At 39.8% G+C, this 13,827-nt stretch overlaps 2 protein-coding genes across 3 annotated transcripts in view; both read right to left on the bottom strand.

Moving 5' to 3' along the window:
• The window catches only part of LOC148344181 (ras-specific guanine nucleotide-releasing factor 2), a 36,392-nt gene extending 29,281 nt beyond the window's left edge, over window positions 1-7,111 (bottom strand). For both annotated transcript variants that reach the window (XM_088294438.1, XM_088294431.1), the window contains exon 1: window positions 6,544-7,111. In XM_088294438.1, coding sequence (XP_088150564.1) covers window positions 6,544-6,819 — 276 coding nt within the window. In that variant the 5' untranslated portion in view covers window positions 6,820-7,111. The remainder of the gene's footprint in view (window positions 1-6,543) is intronic.
• Window positions 7,112-10,391: 3,280 nt separating this feature from the next.
• msh3 (mutS homolog 3 (E. coli)) overlaps window positions 10,392-13,827 on the bottom strand; it is a 36,381-nt gene continuing 32,945 nt past the window's right edge. The window contains exons 22-24 of the mRNA XM_088294450.1: window positions 13,594-13,726; window positions 13,331-13,499; window positions 10,392-10,930 (exon numbers count right to left, since the gene is read on the bottom strand). Coding sequence (XP_088150576.1) covers window positions 10,846-10,930; window positions 13,331-13,499; window positions 13,594-13,726 — 387 coding nt within the window. The 3' untranslated portion in view covers window positions 10,392-10,845. The remainder of the gene's footprint in view (window positions 10,931-13,330; window positions 13,500-13,593; window positions 13,727-13,827) is intronic.

Raw genomic sequence — 13,827 nt, forward strand, 5'->3', positions numbered from 1 at the left:
ATTCAAAAGGGCCCAACACTCTACTCGAGTCAATTTTTGGGGTTGCTTTGAACACAATGATCAATTTTATTGGATTGTTTCATACAAATCGACCCAAGTTTTTGGGTCGTTTTGTAAAAAACAATGTCATTATTTCAGATTTTTTTTTTTGTACAAAACACCCCCAAAAACAGGGTCGAATTGACCCAATTAGGGAATCGGTCCATTTTCCCGCCAGCCTCTCGTAAATGCCCAAACATCAAATGAAAGCTCCTTCTAATTATTAGTTACAACGAGGTTCTCGTCTTGCCTGCATACATTCAGCACACGTCGGTCATTAAACCAGCTGGAGAAAACAATATAAATCATTTGTAAAAACGTTTAGACTCATCGAGCCGGCTCACCTTTGTCACGCATATTCAACGCAATATATTTGAGCATCTTGTAACAAAGCCCTTGTGTTGACTCTCATTCAAGCATTTTCCCACATCTGAAACACATTTGCAATATTTGTTCATCGCTTCCAGGCACACAACCTGCCAGCAATAAAATGTCACATAGAAGATTTTCCTCTTAAGGTGTAAACAGCAGAGGTGTCGAAATAAACGGTTTGTTTTGCCTTTGTGCGGGCTTATTAGCTCGGCACAGACGCTTGACAGTCTTAATCGTTGACACTACAATATACGACATGAAGACCCCTTGGGGTGTGCCACCTCTCGTGTGGCTGAGCAATAACAATAACATCGATGCACACGACACAAGCTCATTCCCCTTTAGCTTTGTCACCCACTGGGTGTGTGTGTGTGTGTCACTCTTTGAAGATTGCATGCACAACTGTTATTGAAACTGCATTCTGTATGGCTGCAAAACAATTTGGTCCGGAGCGTTCCACAATATGCCATAAGAGATATAGTAGGTGGTCGCGGTTGAATGACTAAAGGACCAGTTTCATGTCCAGATATTTCAACGGACCAGCATAGCGATGTGACAATGTCGCCAAATTCCAGACGAATTGAAAGTCATCTGTATGTTGTAGGATTGGAAGCTGCCAAGCCTAAAACGTGATGAGCACTTAGTCGAGCACAAGCTTTATATATATCAGGGTCTGTCATTAAAGGGGAAGTTATTTAAACTAATAAAAAAGTCACTTCAAGGATGTATTCAGTCGTGACGGGAAAATGAAGCTTCAAATTTGCTTCATGACCCAGTTGATGAATTTTTGAGTCCTGTAGATGGCTCTGTTGGTTTAAATAAAGGGTTTAAAAATGGCAAGTCAGTGTGCTTCCAGCCCAATGATGAACAGAGAGCGCCATCTGCTGGAGCCCAAAAATACGACAACTGCTTCATGAAGCAGATTTGAAGCTTCATTTACCCATCACTATAATATTCAGCCTGTTTTTTTTTCAAGTGCCTGCATATTTGTAACAGGGATGAATCAAACACGTCATCATATAGGGCAGCTAATAAAAAATGAACTGTTGATGAGCTGGACAGAACAAATTATAAAATGGTTTGCTGCCTGTTTCTCAACATTAAAGATACGGTACATTTTGAATGCAAACAACAAACTACAATATTTCTGCTTTAGCGTCTGCGGCTTCATGCTTCAAGGATTTTTCTCCGTTGCTCAGTCATCATGGCCATTTTGACGTCGTTAACGATTTCAAAGCAGATCGCCTTCATGATATTGAGCTTGTGAAAAAAAAAAATAGAGCCATGTCAAGTGAGCAACGACCAGGAACTGTCGGATGCTCAGGACATTGTGAGCAGGCGTGTTGTCATGGTGAAACAGCCAGGAGTTGCCTAGCCGTGACTAAAACTAAGATGTCAAATCAAACGGCTTCAGCGTCATCTCAACACAAAAAATGTCCTGCGGTGAAATAAACGATCAATAATCAATGCGCTCAGCCAGGAAGATGGTGCACTTTTTTACGTATGCTAAGCCAAATATGCACACAAATAACACGTTGGTGTTCAAAAAGCAGTGGCACCGTCGCTGTGGAAACCATTCAGACCAGTGTGAATGCACTCCAAATGATTTGAAGGGTTTGTATCTTTGTGATTGTACGGCGCAGAACGACGAAGGCAGCAGGCTTCGTGCACATGTATTGTGGCTCACTGTGGGGGTGTGATACACTGCAGGTTACCTCACTGCTTCACTTTAATGCGCACACACACACACGCAAAATGCTCGCACAGATTGCTGCACATGCACATCCCTTAAAGTTGACTATCACCAAAAAGCTGAACAAAAAAAAATACATGATAGTAATGAGTTGGTTTATTGCTCCTGAGTGCATGGCTATGCATGTGCAATATGTGTAGCAGAAAACTCGCTTGCAGCTTAGGGCAGATTGAAAATAACCCTAATTAAGCGTCACAGCTGTAGTGCGAGAGTGAGACAGGCCAGAGGGGGAAAGACAGGCGAGAGACACCAGAAATACAAAGCATGGTGCAACATTAAAAGTAGAGTCAGAATAAAAGCAGATCTATCTGAAAAGCTTTAACAGAACTGTCCTTGAGGTAAGTTGATAAAAAGGCAGATGGAGAATGACTTTTAATCATTAGAGGAAAAAAAAGGCACTAACTCTCTCGGTTACCAACCACAACTTGAAGTACACTTGCACGATGCAATCCAAGAGTTGCATCAGAAACTCCTACACAATGACCCCTCTTACAATGCAGCACGACTGCCTCACACTCAGGTGTTCCTTTTTGGAACAAAAATAAAACCTGCACCTCAGACTTTATCATGTATCATATATTGGTATCGTTTAATAACGCTGTTTATTTTCAGCCAATTACTCGAATAATCGATGGGATAATCATCAGATACTTGATTCCAAAAAGATTTAATAGCTGCAGCCCTCAATCATATCAATCAAAACAGATGCAGTGCAGTTGCGCCACCACTTCAAACTATGAAAACAATAATAAACATGCTCTCATAACATCATGTGATTAATGGCAGGATTTTGGACACAGTGATCAACTGGCCACGAAGAGGTCATTTGCAAAGATTAATACCCTTGGGGTCAGCCATATCTATTCTATATGGAATACATTTAGCGTACCATGGAGAATGGGACTCGTCTGACCAGAAAGCTGTCAGCACCATTTTTTAACCGGCTCTGAGCTAGTAAAGAAAAAAAAAAACAGTGCATCTAAGGCAAAGTCACCCATCCTCCCTGCTTTCAAAAATGTCCTACCACAGCTCTTCTATGACACGAATGCTCACCTCCATGGCAGCACGTATACACTTCTGATAAGTATTGCCAAAGAGGGCTGGAGTCGCAGCATGCGACCGTGCTAGAAGAGAGCAGGAGAAGACGGAGAAGTTATGCTAGCTGCTAAGCTAACTTGAAATGTAAAGCAGTGAAATGCCATAATAAATGCTGAGACCAGGGGTGGGCAAACACGTCCACAAACCTGAAATGAATTACAATGTTACCGCATGTCAGTCAAAAGTAAGGTCAAAAGTTTATTACGATATAGTATATGAAATAATGATATCAGCGATTTTGTTTGTTCTATTTTGCGCCATAGAGAGCTGAGTTTTAATTTTGAGTTCTGCATAGTATGTTTTTTTTTTCCCATTAACTTAGTTTTGCAATGTGACTATACAGTCCATTTAGAAATACTTCCATTAGAGTGATTTGAGCTTAAATTTATGTCATGATATTTACAGTTACCATGAAATGATTCAGTTTGCAGTTGAGCCACTATTTTTTTTCACTCATTTCCCTACTCCTTTTGTCATGAAAAAGGTAAAGGTAAAAGCATTTCAATTCTACGCAGATTTTTGCTATTTGCAGACAGGAGGTCCATTGCATACCACAACATGAATTTTAGGCCATATCGCTACTCCCTGCATAAGCTTTTTTTTTTTTTTTTTAAATCAACTCAGTAAAAATCTGAAACACTCCAAGTGATATCACATTATTACTGCCACTTGGACAAGTACATATACAAGTGTTCTACATGAATACATTCACTTGAGTGTCTTCGACAATGCTGACAAAAATCCAACGGTAGATCCGCCCTGGACGACAACAACAGTTGAGGCATCATCCAACGGTACACTTCAATACGGTAAAGGGCTCGCCAATGAACAATTTCATCATTTGTACAACTCACAAATCTTTCCACAAAGTATACTGGAAATCCAAGAGAATGACCCACAGAGGCCACATAAGAAAGGGTTGATGTAACATTGCGGCACGCTTGGGTTCAAAGTTATTATTGTTGTTGTTGTTCGAGGATGAAATCAACAATGAACCGCTCGCTTTTTATTGCGAGCTTTCAAGATCAAAGCATGTTAACAGTTTACCTAACTCGCACATTTTTAACACATTATCAACATAACTTAGAGATTAACTATTACAATAGATCGTTTTCCAACATTTATTTCAATATGATTTCTATTCATAAAATTATTATTTTATAAGCATTATAGAATTTTTAAAATTTTAATACAATGAGGTTCAAAACTGTGAAAAAAAAAAAAGAAATACTGTAGGCTATGTATTATGATGTCACTGCATTAAATAAATGCAAATGCTATTTAGAGGTGGGGGTGGTATGGGAGGTGTTTGACATTCGCAAGTCATTACTGTGTGTGAATGTCAGGGAATGAGCTGTGGCTGACAGCAGCGCCTGCATTTGTGCTCTTTTTTTTTTTTTTTTTTACCTTGAGATACAAGTTGTATGCTATTCATTCTGTGACGATTCTTGCAATTCCAAATAATCAGCCCCAAGAAAATGCCATGACTCCTTTGCGGCCTCCCATAAATCAGCCAAATATTTTGAATGGGTTTTAATCAGAAGAGTAGTACTGAATAAACTTGTTTGCTTCACTTTAATTAAAATTGTGCAGATTTTTTGGGGCCACCTGGCACACAATGAAATGGTTACCCAGCAGTTAGCCACTGCAATAATAGTCAAGCTCTTCAGATGATAAAGAACATATGCCTGTGAGTATTGGTATATTATCTGTTCATTTTGGGTTGCTCCACCGTTTGTGTTCAAATATCATTGTTGAAAATGTTTAAACACCATGCTGTTCATTAGCCATTCTATAGCATTTTGCACTGTTTCTTAACATTTCGCATTTTTCCATGACAAACGTTCCTCCAAATCCGCCTGCAATGGGGGAACAGTGTAACACCTTGTGCAATAAAAGCTGTACACGAAAGGGCACTCACAATTGAATATTTTTAGAATCTATTATTGTATTGATTATTCCATCAACTAATCGATTGACTAATTTGGCTAAAATTAAATTTTCCATTAAAGGGTATTACAGAAACATTTTCCCCAATTTCTCATTTTTTTAACCAATTCTTATTTGATATCATTTAGTCAAAAAAAACCCCCACAAAAACGAAACAACAATTGAGCAATATCACAGATGGACTGTTGTACTCGCCAACCGTTTTGAAACTGATTCCATTATTGGTTCTGTCATTGAAGTCTTATTTTGATAGTCTGTCAGTCCGTTGTCATGAATTCAACAACGGCTCTAACAGATTAGTTGACGACCAAAATATCTGTCGATTAATTGAATAATTGAACAGTTGTCAATGATCCTTGAAACCAACGTTTTATGTTTAATTTTGACTTTAGAAGAAACTGTTGACAGGATGTGACCCATTGGCCTTATTCTTACTTAGAATTCTAAATTGCACATTTGCGAAGGATGAACCGCGATATATTGAACAATGTAAGGCTTTCTAAGACGGAACAACTTGTTGCTGCATTGAGCTCCCACTGCGTGCTTTGAGGAAAGAAGTGGAGACAGTGAGGCACACTCTTCACCTGCAGCAGTACAGCGAGCACATTAAAAGTCCACATCATGTAGCCCACCCTATCTCTCGACTGCAGAGGGAAGTCAATGCATTGCGCAACGGGCTCCTTGCTTGGAGGAGGATCACCTGCAGGGAGGAGGCACTGACACTGCAGAGATGTTCCAACTGTGCTGCTGAAGCTGCTACAACCAGCCTCTTTCTCTCTCTTTTTTTTTTTAAATGCAACTTTACATGGGTAGAATGTTGCAGAGCTGACCATGGCACAAAAAACACTCAGTAGATTATATATATATATATTGGTTACATTATGTAAGTAAAAAATATTACAACCACTCTTGGTCCAGCAAATATCCAAAGCAGCAACACTGAAACTCTGAGTTATTTGGACGGATAAGGTAAGCAAAACCATGGGAAACAGCAGATACGTAACAAAACTACAACAAAGTTTCTAATATATTGACAAGCAGCGCAGTTCAACACAAAAGCACATTTTATCCTATATTGTGGCTGTATACAATTCTACTGCGTTTGGCCATTACTTTTGTGTAGTAACTAGAAATAGTGGAGGATTTGTGACAAGAATCCCATTCCATTTATTTTTTTAAAAGCATAGTTTACTGTTTTTAAACACACGTTGTTGAGACTGGCAAATTCATTATGATTTAAGAAGATGGGAAAGATTGAGTTTGATCATAATAGTTTGCTCTAGTTGCACTAAAATGGTCTGTTTGCGTCTTGCTGTGCTCACATCTCCCACCTGTTTCTCAAGGGCTTCCTTCCCCGTGGTGGACATTTTGGGTGCGGGTGCGCGCTCGCAGGTGCAGCCTTCCAACAGGTAAATCCCGGCGGGGCGCGCGCTCTGCTCGTTGTCGAAGTAGAAGAGGACATTCTGGTAAAGGGCGAAGAACTTGTCATGCCAGCGGCTGTTTTCGGCCGTCTTCTTGCTCAGGTAGCCGCGTTTGGTGCCCTCTTTACGCGCAACGGCCGACAAGAAAAGCGCGTGGCCCTCGTTGTAACGCACGCTCTTCTGCATCGTAAGCGCGGTTCGGTTGTTCTTTTGCTTCTTCTTGGTCAACGCGTGGCCATCTCCGTGGGAAAAGTTTCCCCGCCCGGGGGGCTCAGGGGCGCCGAGCCGTGCGTAAAAGTTGTCCCGCCGGCGCAAGCGCAGCGTCCGCGGAGCTTCTCACACCCGGAGACGCCGAAGGGGAATCCATGACGCTCGCTCACAACTTGGGCGACAACATCGAGAAGCCTCAAGTGGACGAGCGGAGAATGACACACAAGAGATAAGCTGTAATCGGCTTTTGACTGTGGTCAACTGTCGGTGTGTCGTAACCACGAGAAACAGCCCCTCCCCCCGACGTGGCCGACTATCTCGCCGAGTGCATGTACAAGACGGGAGTTAAAGGCGGAGCGCGAATTGCTATGCTGGGCTATTATGACTTTGGGACCGCAGAAATCAGTTTAGCAGTTTTCTCACATCTGCAGATGTACAACAGGTTTTATGTATACACTTGTGTCTAGAAAAAAAAAAAGAAAAAAAAAAAGAAAAAAACTCCTTGATTTGGGTATGTATGTTACAAGTTCCACTAGTGGTAAGTAGGCTCCCTCTAGTGGTAAGTGAAACAATAACGACTAAAGTTCAGTTCAGTTGTCTTTAACTTTTTAGCACAATACATTTGTAAAACATTTTAAGAACAGCTTGTTTTTAAATGCTTATTTAGTTACATTTAAAATGTTTTAATTAATCTTTATTCCAGTATTTTCTTTCTTTCTATATTATAGCAAATTGGTAATGTTCAAACTGTACATGCATGCAATGTCTTACAAAATTATCACATATATTTTAGGTTTTTTTTTTCTTTTTTTTTTTAATATTCCCTTTATTAGTCCCACAATGGGGAAATTCGAGATTCGAACCCAGGCCTCCTGGGGAGACTGGGTCCTGAACGCGGCGCCTTAGACCACTCGGCCATCCTGGCAGCCATATATTTTAGGGTTAAAACCACAGCCTCGTTTTTGATGAGATCATACAATGCTAGAGTGGACCCCCACTGAATGTTAAGGATAGGGGCTTGGCCGGCCAACAAAGAGTGAAATAATTGCTGTTTATTACTAATGGTCATTGAAATGCATTGGGAGGAAAAAATCTAATTTCCCCAAATCTTCAAAAAAATCTGATAAACACTCAATATGCGCATTGCACAAAAAAAGAATGCGGGGGCACGGGGGAAGAACCTCACTATCAAAATATTTTGAAAATATTGAAAAAAAAAAACATTATTCGAAAACCCCACACAAATATACAAATACATGCGTACCCAGGCTCATATGTTTTAAAGTCCTTGGAAAGTAGTAATAAATGTCTTATATATTTGGCACATCAGCGAGAGGAGTGTTGTAAAAAAACCCTGCCAAAGCTGACTAATTTAAAAGAAAAAAAACACAATGTAGGCCTGATATAAAATAAAGCTTCAAAATTGTGAATCAAGCCCTTGTCCCTGCTCTCAAATGCTGTACAGTCCACATGGAATGTAAGATAAATGTACCGAAACCACACCCCACTCAACTGTCTATCAAATACAGTAATCCGTCATTTCACGCGAAAAGTGAAAAACCGCAAAGATGTTGACTTTTCATTGTTATGATTATATTTATTATAAATTTTTATATTGGGGGGAGCTACGCCTCTATTATGCCATGATGTTCAAACGTGCTGTTTGTTTATTAAAGTGGACGACACTGGCGAAGTACAACAGGGCAAGATGCTTGGTCATGGCAGCCAATCAGCTCATGATATAAAACCACTCATGCACTCATTTGTCAAGCTCCAACCAATCAGGCACCTTGTATGACTCCCTATATGGCTGTATTTTTACTTTTTTTTGTGGATGATTTGGATGAATATTTCGAAGAAAAAAAAAACGGCGAAGCACTGGGAGCAATTTCATCCACAGCATAGCACCAAACCACCACACACAAAAAAAAAAAATGGACTGAAGTAGTGAAACACTGTTTCACGCCACAGCTGCATGATTAAGTACAACATAGTTCTCAGCTTTGCATGTTTTCAACAATTATCTTCAAACAAAGATAATGTATTTGGAAACAAAACTCGAAATTTATTTTTACAATTTTATGCCTGATGTACTTGGAAAGCTGCATTTTCTGAAGTGGTACTTGGTGTAAAAAGGTTGAGACCTACAAACTCGGCGAAAAGATAAAAAGTACGGCTTTTCAAATGTATTCAAGTATTTCAGTAAGTCAATTTCTGTATACAAAACCTGTGCTGTTGAAGGAAAGAAAAAGTAAACCCCACAGGAAATACGTTTTTCTATTTTATTAATTTTCATAGTGCTTTTACTGAAAAGACAAAAAAAGAATAACCAAGCATTAAATGTCTTAGCTTTGGCTTTGCTAATATTGTGAACTTACCAACAAAAAAGCTAAATAAGCCAATGATCACAATGAAAAAACACACACTACACGTGTCACTATACATCGTGTCGTCATCGGCGGAAGCTGAAAAAAAGCAACACGCCCATTCTGACAAATGCAGTACAGATATCTGTTTTCAAATGTAATGAGTAGGAGAAAGAACCTGAAAAGAAATATAGCACACTGCTGAATTTCAGAAACAGTGTTTGGGCTATAAAAAAAAAGTTAATAACCTGTCCTGAAATAGTTCTTTCAGTTGGAATCTGTCGAGGGATACCTCTGCACTGTTAAAACAAAACAACAACAAAAATAAAACCAGCAATTCTCTGGCATCCCAAATGGGCCAAAGTCTTCTCGTTTCTCATATTACACCCAATCTGATGAGCAATAACGAAAAGCGCAAAGGATGGAATAATAACAACTAGAAATTGCAATGTCCTCAGATATTACATGCGAATGCTGAGACCTGCAGAAAAAGTTCAATACGATTTGCTATAAAAAAAAAAATGAAAGTGCACCTGTTGTCCCAATCAAGTTGCCTTCTGTACTTTGATTGTGTTGGGCGATGGGGCTGATATTAAGTGCGACTTGAAAAAAAAAAATCGGAAGAACAATAACGAGACTGCAAGGGCTTAAGAAATGCTGGACGTTTCCACTGGTCAGTACGGACATCAGATTATCGCATTCGTAGGTCAATCTTAATACGACACCCGACAAGGAGTTTTGCGATTCTTGGCAGAGATATTTTTGTCTTTGGTGTGCTGCGTTGGTTATCTCGAGTACATCATATGGGAGCAGTAAAGACACATTTTTCAATTTTCTCCACGTGATTTGTGAAATCGCTTCCATTTATGAAATTGGATAAGATGTGAAAACATTAGTGTGTAACCCACAGCAGTGTTTGTGCAATGGGCTTGAAAATGGCATTTTCACCATGAGGAATTGGTCAGTTTTGTGCATAGTGTTACAGACGCAGTGAATCCTTTTTTTTTAGGGGATCCACAACAACTAATAAAAAAAAGTTTCTTTTTTTTTTTTAGTTGTTGTGGATCCCCTAAAAAAATTAAAATTAAAAAAAAATAAAATTAACCGCTTGGTGGAAACTAGGATTGAAGCCTATTTTATTTCATCTGTACCGTACTAAAATCAAAGACATTTTTGTATCCAAAAAACATTCCAATCTCCACATACAAATCCACCTTCATCAGTACCAAACACAACAGAGATTGAGGAGTCTTTGCTTGACTCAAATAGAGGTGAGCTGTGGTTCATGCCAGCTGGCAACGCCATCCTTGATCCACCCTTTTACTCTTTCCTTTTCAAAACACTATCTCAAATTTGCACATTCAGTCAAGTAATGATTCTTTCATCATCTTTCGGTAACAGCTTGTACCTTGACCTGAACGAGGTGAGTGAGCTTAGTGAGTGAGTAGTACCTCCGTCCTCTTAAGCTGCAGTGATGTAAAAATCCATTACAGACATCATCCTCGGCGCATGTTTCGAAAGTTTACTACGTGCTACAGTACAGAAAACACAACCTGGTCATCTAAAGAAAAACACACACACCTGCAGACTTTTCGTATCTTGTCTATTTTAGGTCCTTTATTGCATTACGCAGTCGTCAGGAGTTGGACTGCAACCACTCAAGGAGAGAGGATTTGTCTGAGATGCTCCAAAGCTCAGAGAGTAACTTCTCCTTCTTCCTCCTAGAGAGACAAATGACACCAAAGATTCAAAGTCAAACTAATGCCCATGCAAGTATTCACACAAACACACACACACACGCACCCACCCCCACACACAGAGTCTTTTGTGGTATATACAATGGTAGCTGTGTGTTGACCAGCGGCTTTATCCCCTTTCGTGTGTCTTGTTGACTCAGTGCGGTCTCACTCCGACAAAGTACAAACATTTCATATAGGAAGGATTACACTGATGAGGAGGTATAGTCATGTGTGTGTGTGTGTGTGTGTGTTTGAGCGTGCGGGACGCATATTTCACATGGTGAGGTTTATTTAGACAGAACCTAGAGTATGCTGAGATGAACTCCCAGGAGGCTTTCTGCACCACAGCTTGTTTTTGGACGGTGTTTCCCAACCTTTATTGAGCCAAGGCACCACTTGACGCTAATGCACTGAAAGTTGAGGAACCGCTGCGAGTTTGCGGGGCGGACCGACCACCTGTTGATTCCAATGAGGTGTCCGTGTTGTTAAAACATGAGCTTGGCTATGAATCAACTATTATAACCATCATTTGTATATACAAATATATTATATAGATTTATATATACAAATATGTGATTATGTGGATTGATGTGTATCCAAGCCATTAAAACGTTAATTTCTCCGTAATAAGTCCAATTCACTAATTAAAATGTTTCATTTGCTTTTGAATCCTTCTGTATGGTTCTGTTCGATTACCTCCTGACTAAAAGCGTCTAATTAATGCAGGTTTTGTGTGGCAGTGGGCAAAAAATGTCCAACTGAGCCTCGTGCAAGTCAAGGTTTCGCGACAAACACAATGACATAATTGACGCTTCTAATACGTGAGGTTGTCTTTCACCCTGGTAGCACACGCGTACAAAGGCTGTGAGAGGCTCCACTAATCTCTCGTCTGACATTGCAGGAATATTGTGTACAATTTGTGGTTGACAATCGTGAGCACGACTATGAAATCAGGTTCATTTGGGCGTTAACCCTTGCATAAATACTCCATTTGATGACACTGAAGCTGCTTTGAATTCAACAGGCTCAATACTCTCACATTCTTTTGGGGGTTAAAGCATGGATTACACGTCATATAATAGACATTCATTTTAGAGAAACCTTAAGCCAGTCCCTCAAGCTGTTTTTAAGGTTTTAAATATGAAAACATTTCCATATTAAATATTTTGCGTGTAAATCAATCAATTATCAAATAGCATCTTGCACAATAATTGACACCTTGGTTCATTTGAGGACAAAGTGGATCACAGGAAACAAGAGATTTGAAAGCAGCAGCTTAGAACTTTGAGGCAGGCATGTTGTCTGTTCCCAACAATAAAAGAGAATACATATTTAGCCTGAGTATTCATCAAAGGACATATCTGAAATGAGTTTGAGATGCAGATTTTCTCAAAAGTGTCGCTCTTTTTAGCTCTAAATTGCATTGGGTTGAATTTCCTCATGATTTCATCAGCGCATTTTCATGTACAGTGAACGGGTCTGGCCCACAAATAGCAAAAATCCACATATAATGGCGCCCATTAAAATGTACAGGGGGGAAAATAAAAATCAAAATCCCGGAAAAAACAACCTCTCCCCAAAAATATATATATAAAAAAAATAGATGAAATGTGTGGGTTTTTAAAAATATGTACAATTTACCATGTTTTTCATTTATTTTTTGGTCGGGCTCAGCAACCGTATTTTTTTTATTGAAAATAAGTGTATGGGGTAAACCCGCACTACTTCAAGACACTTCGGGATCTGCAATTTTTATTGGCATCACCGTTGCCAGCCCGGTAACTGTTCTCCATGAATACCGGTGGTCCACTCTAATATGACATAACTCCTTAAAACCAGGGGTGTCAAACTCATTTTTAGTGCAGGCCACATTATTGTTCCGGTTTCTCTTAGAGGGCCGTTGGGACTTTGTACCCATATAAATATTTAAACACCTCATCTATTTTTTAAATAAAATTCTATGATAATAGTTTGTTCGACTATTGTTCAAGTCACCTTTAAAAACGGGTTCGGTAACAAGCAAATGCTTGAAATATCTCAAAGTTATTGATCACACAACACATGACAATCTGAAATTTGGGACAAATTTTCGCAAGAATCAAAAAAAGTTGATTCACACGATTTTCTTCTCGTGGCCCTAAAAACTGATGTGGCGGGCCAGATCCGGCCCCCGGGCCTTGAGTTTGCTGATCCTTTTTTTTTTTTTTTTTAGTTCTATTTTTTATTATTTTATTTTTATTATTTATATTTGCACAGGGAAGGGGATCTCTCCGATCTCGTTGCACACTGAATATAACGAGAGTAAAGGGCATTCTCATTCTCATTCCCTTATTAAGTCAACGTTCTTCAAAGAGTAGTGTTTGATTGCGTGTGTGTGTTCACCTTCTGGAGTTGACTACCGCCTCAAGCTCTCGGGCCTTGAGGGCCGCAGCGTGCAGTATTGACTCCGGGATATCAGCCAATCGGGCGACATTGAGGCCGTAACTGCGTCCAGCGGCTCCTTCGCTTAATTGGTAGAGGAAGGTGATGAATTCAGGACAAACCTCTCCACCTGCAAGACATGGCTCAGGTCAGCTTAAACGGCAACGCTCGAAACTCAACTCTAAAATGCTTAAAACATCTCCATGTGCATACAGAAAACACACCTTGTGTGTCCGTAGCCACATCGGGTTCATTGAGGAGGAAGGACATGTGGTAGTTGGACACATGTTGTGGGTACACCCGCTCCAGCTCACATAAAGGAGGGTAATGGGTCACAAAGAGGGTGAAAGACCGGACCTGCAGCAGAGGAAGGACAGGGGTAACACTTAAAGCACCCATCCATCAAATTTAGGCACCATTATAGCACCGTTTTAGGTTAAAAAAAATGGGCTGCATTT

Source organism: Idiotropiscis lumnitzeri, chromosome 1 (genome assembly GCF_059441095.1).
Source record: "Idiotropiscis lumnitzeri isolate Australia: NSW breed Sydney's pygmy pipehorse chromosome 1, RoL_Ilum_1.0, whole genome shotgun sequence".
NCBI classification, from domain to species: Eukaryota; Metazoa; Chordata; class Actinopteri; order Syngnathiformes; family Syngnathidae; genus Idiotropiscis; species Idiotropiscis lumnitzeri.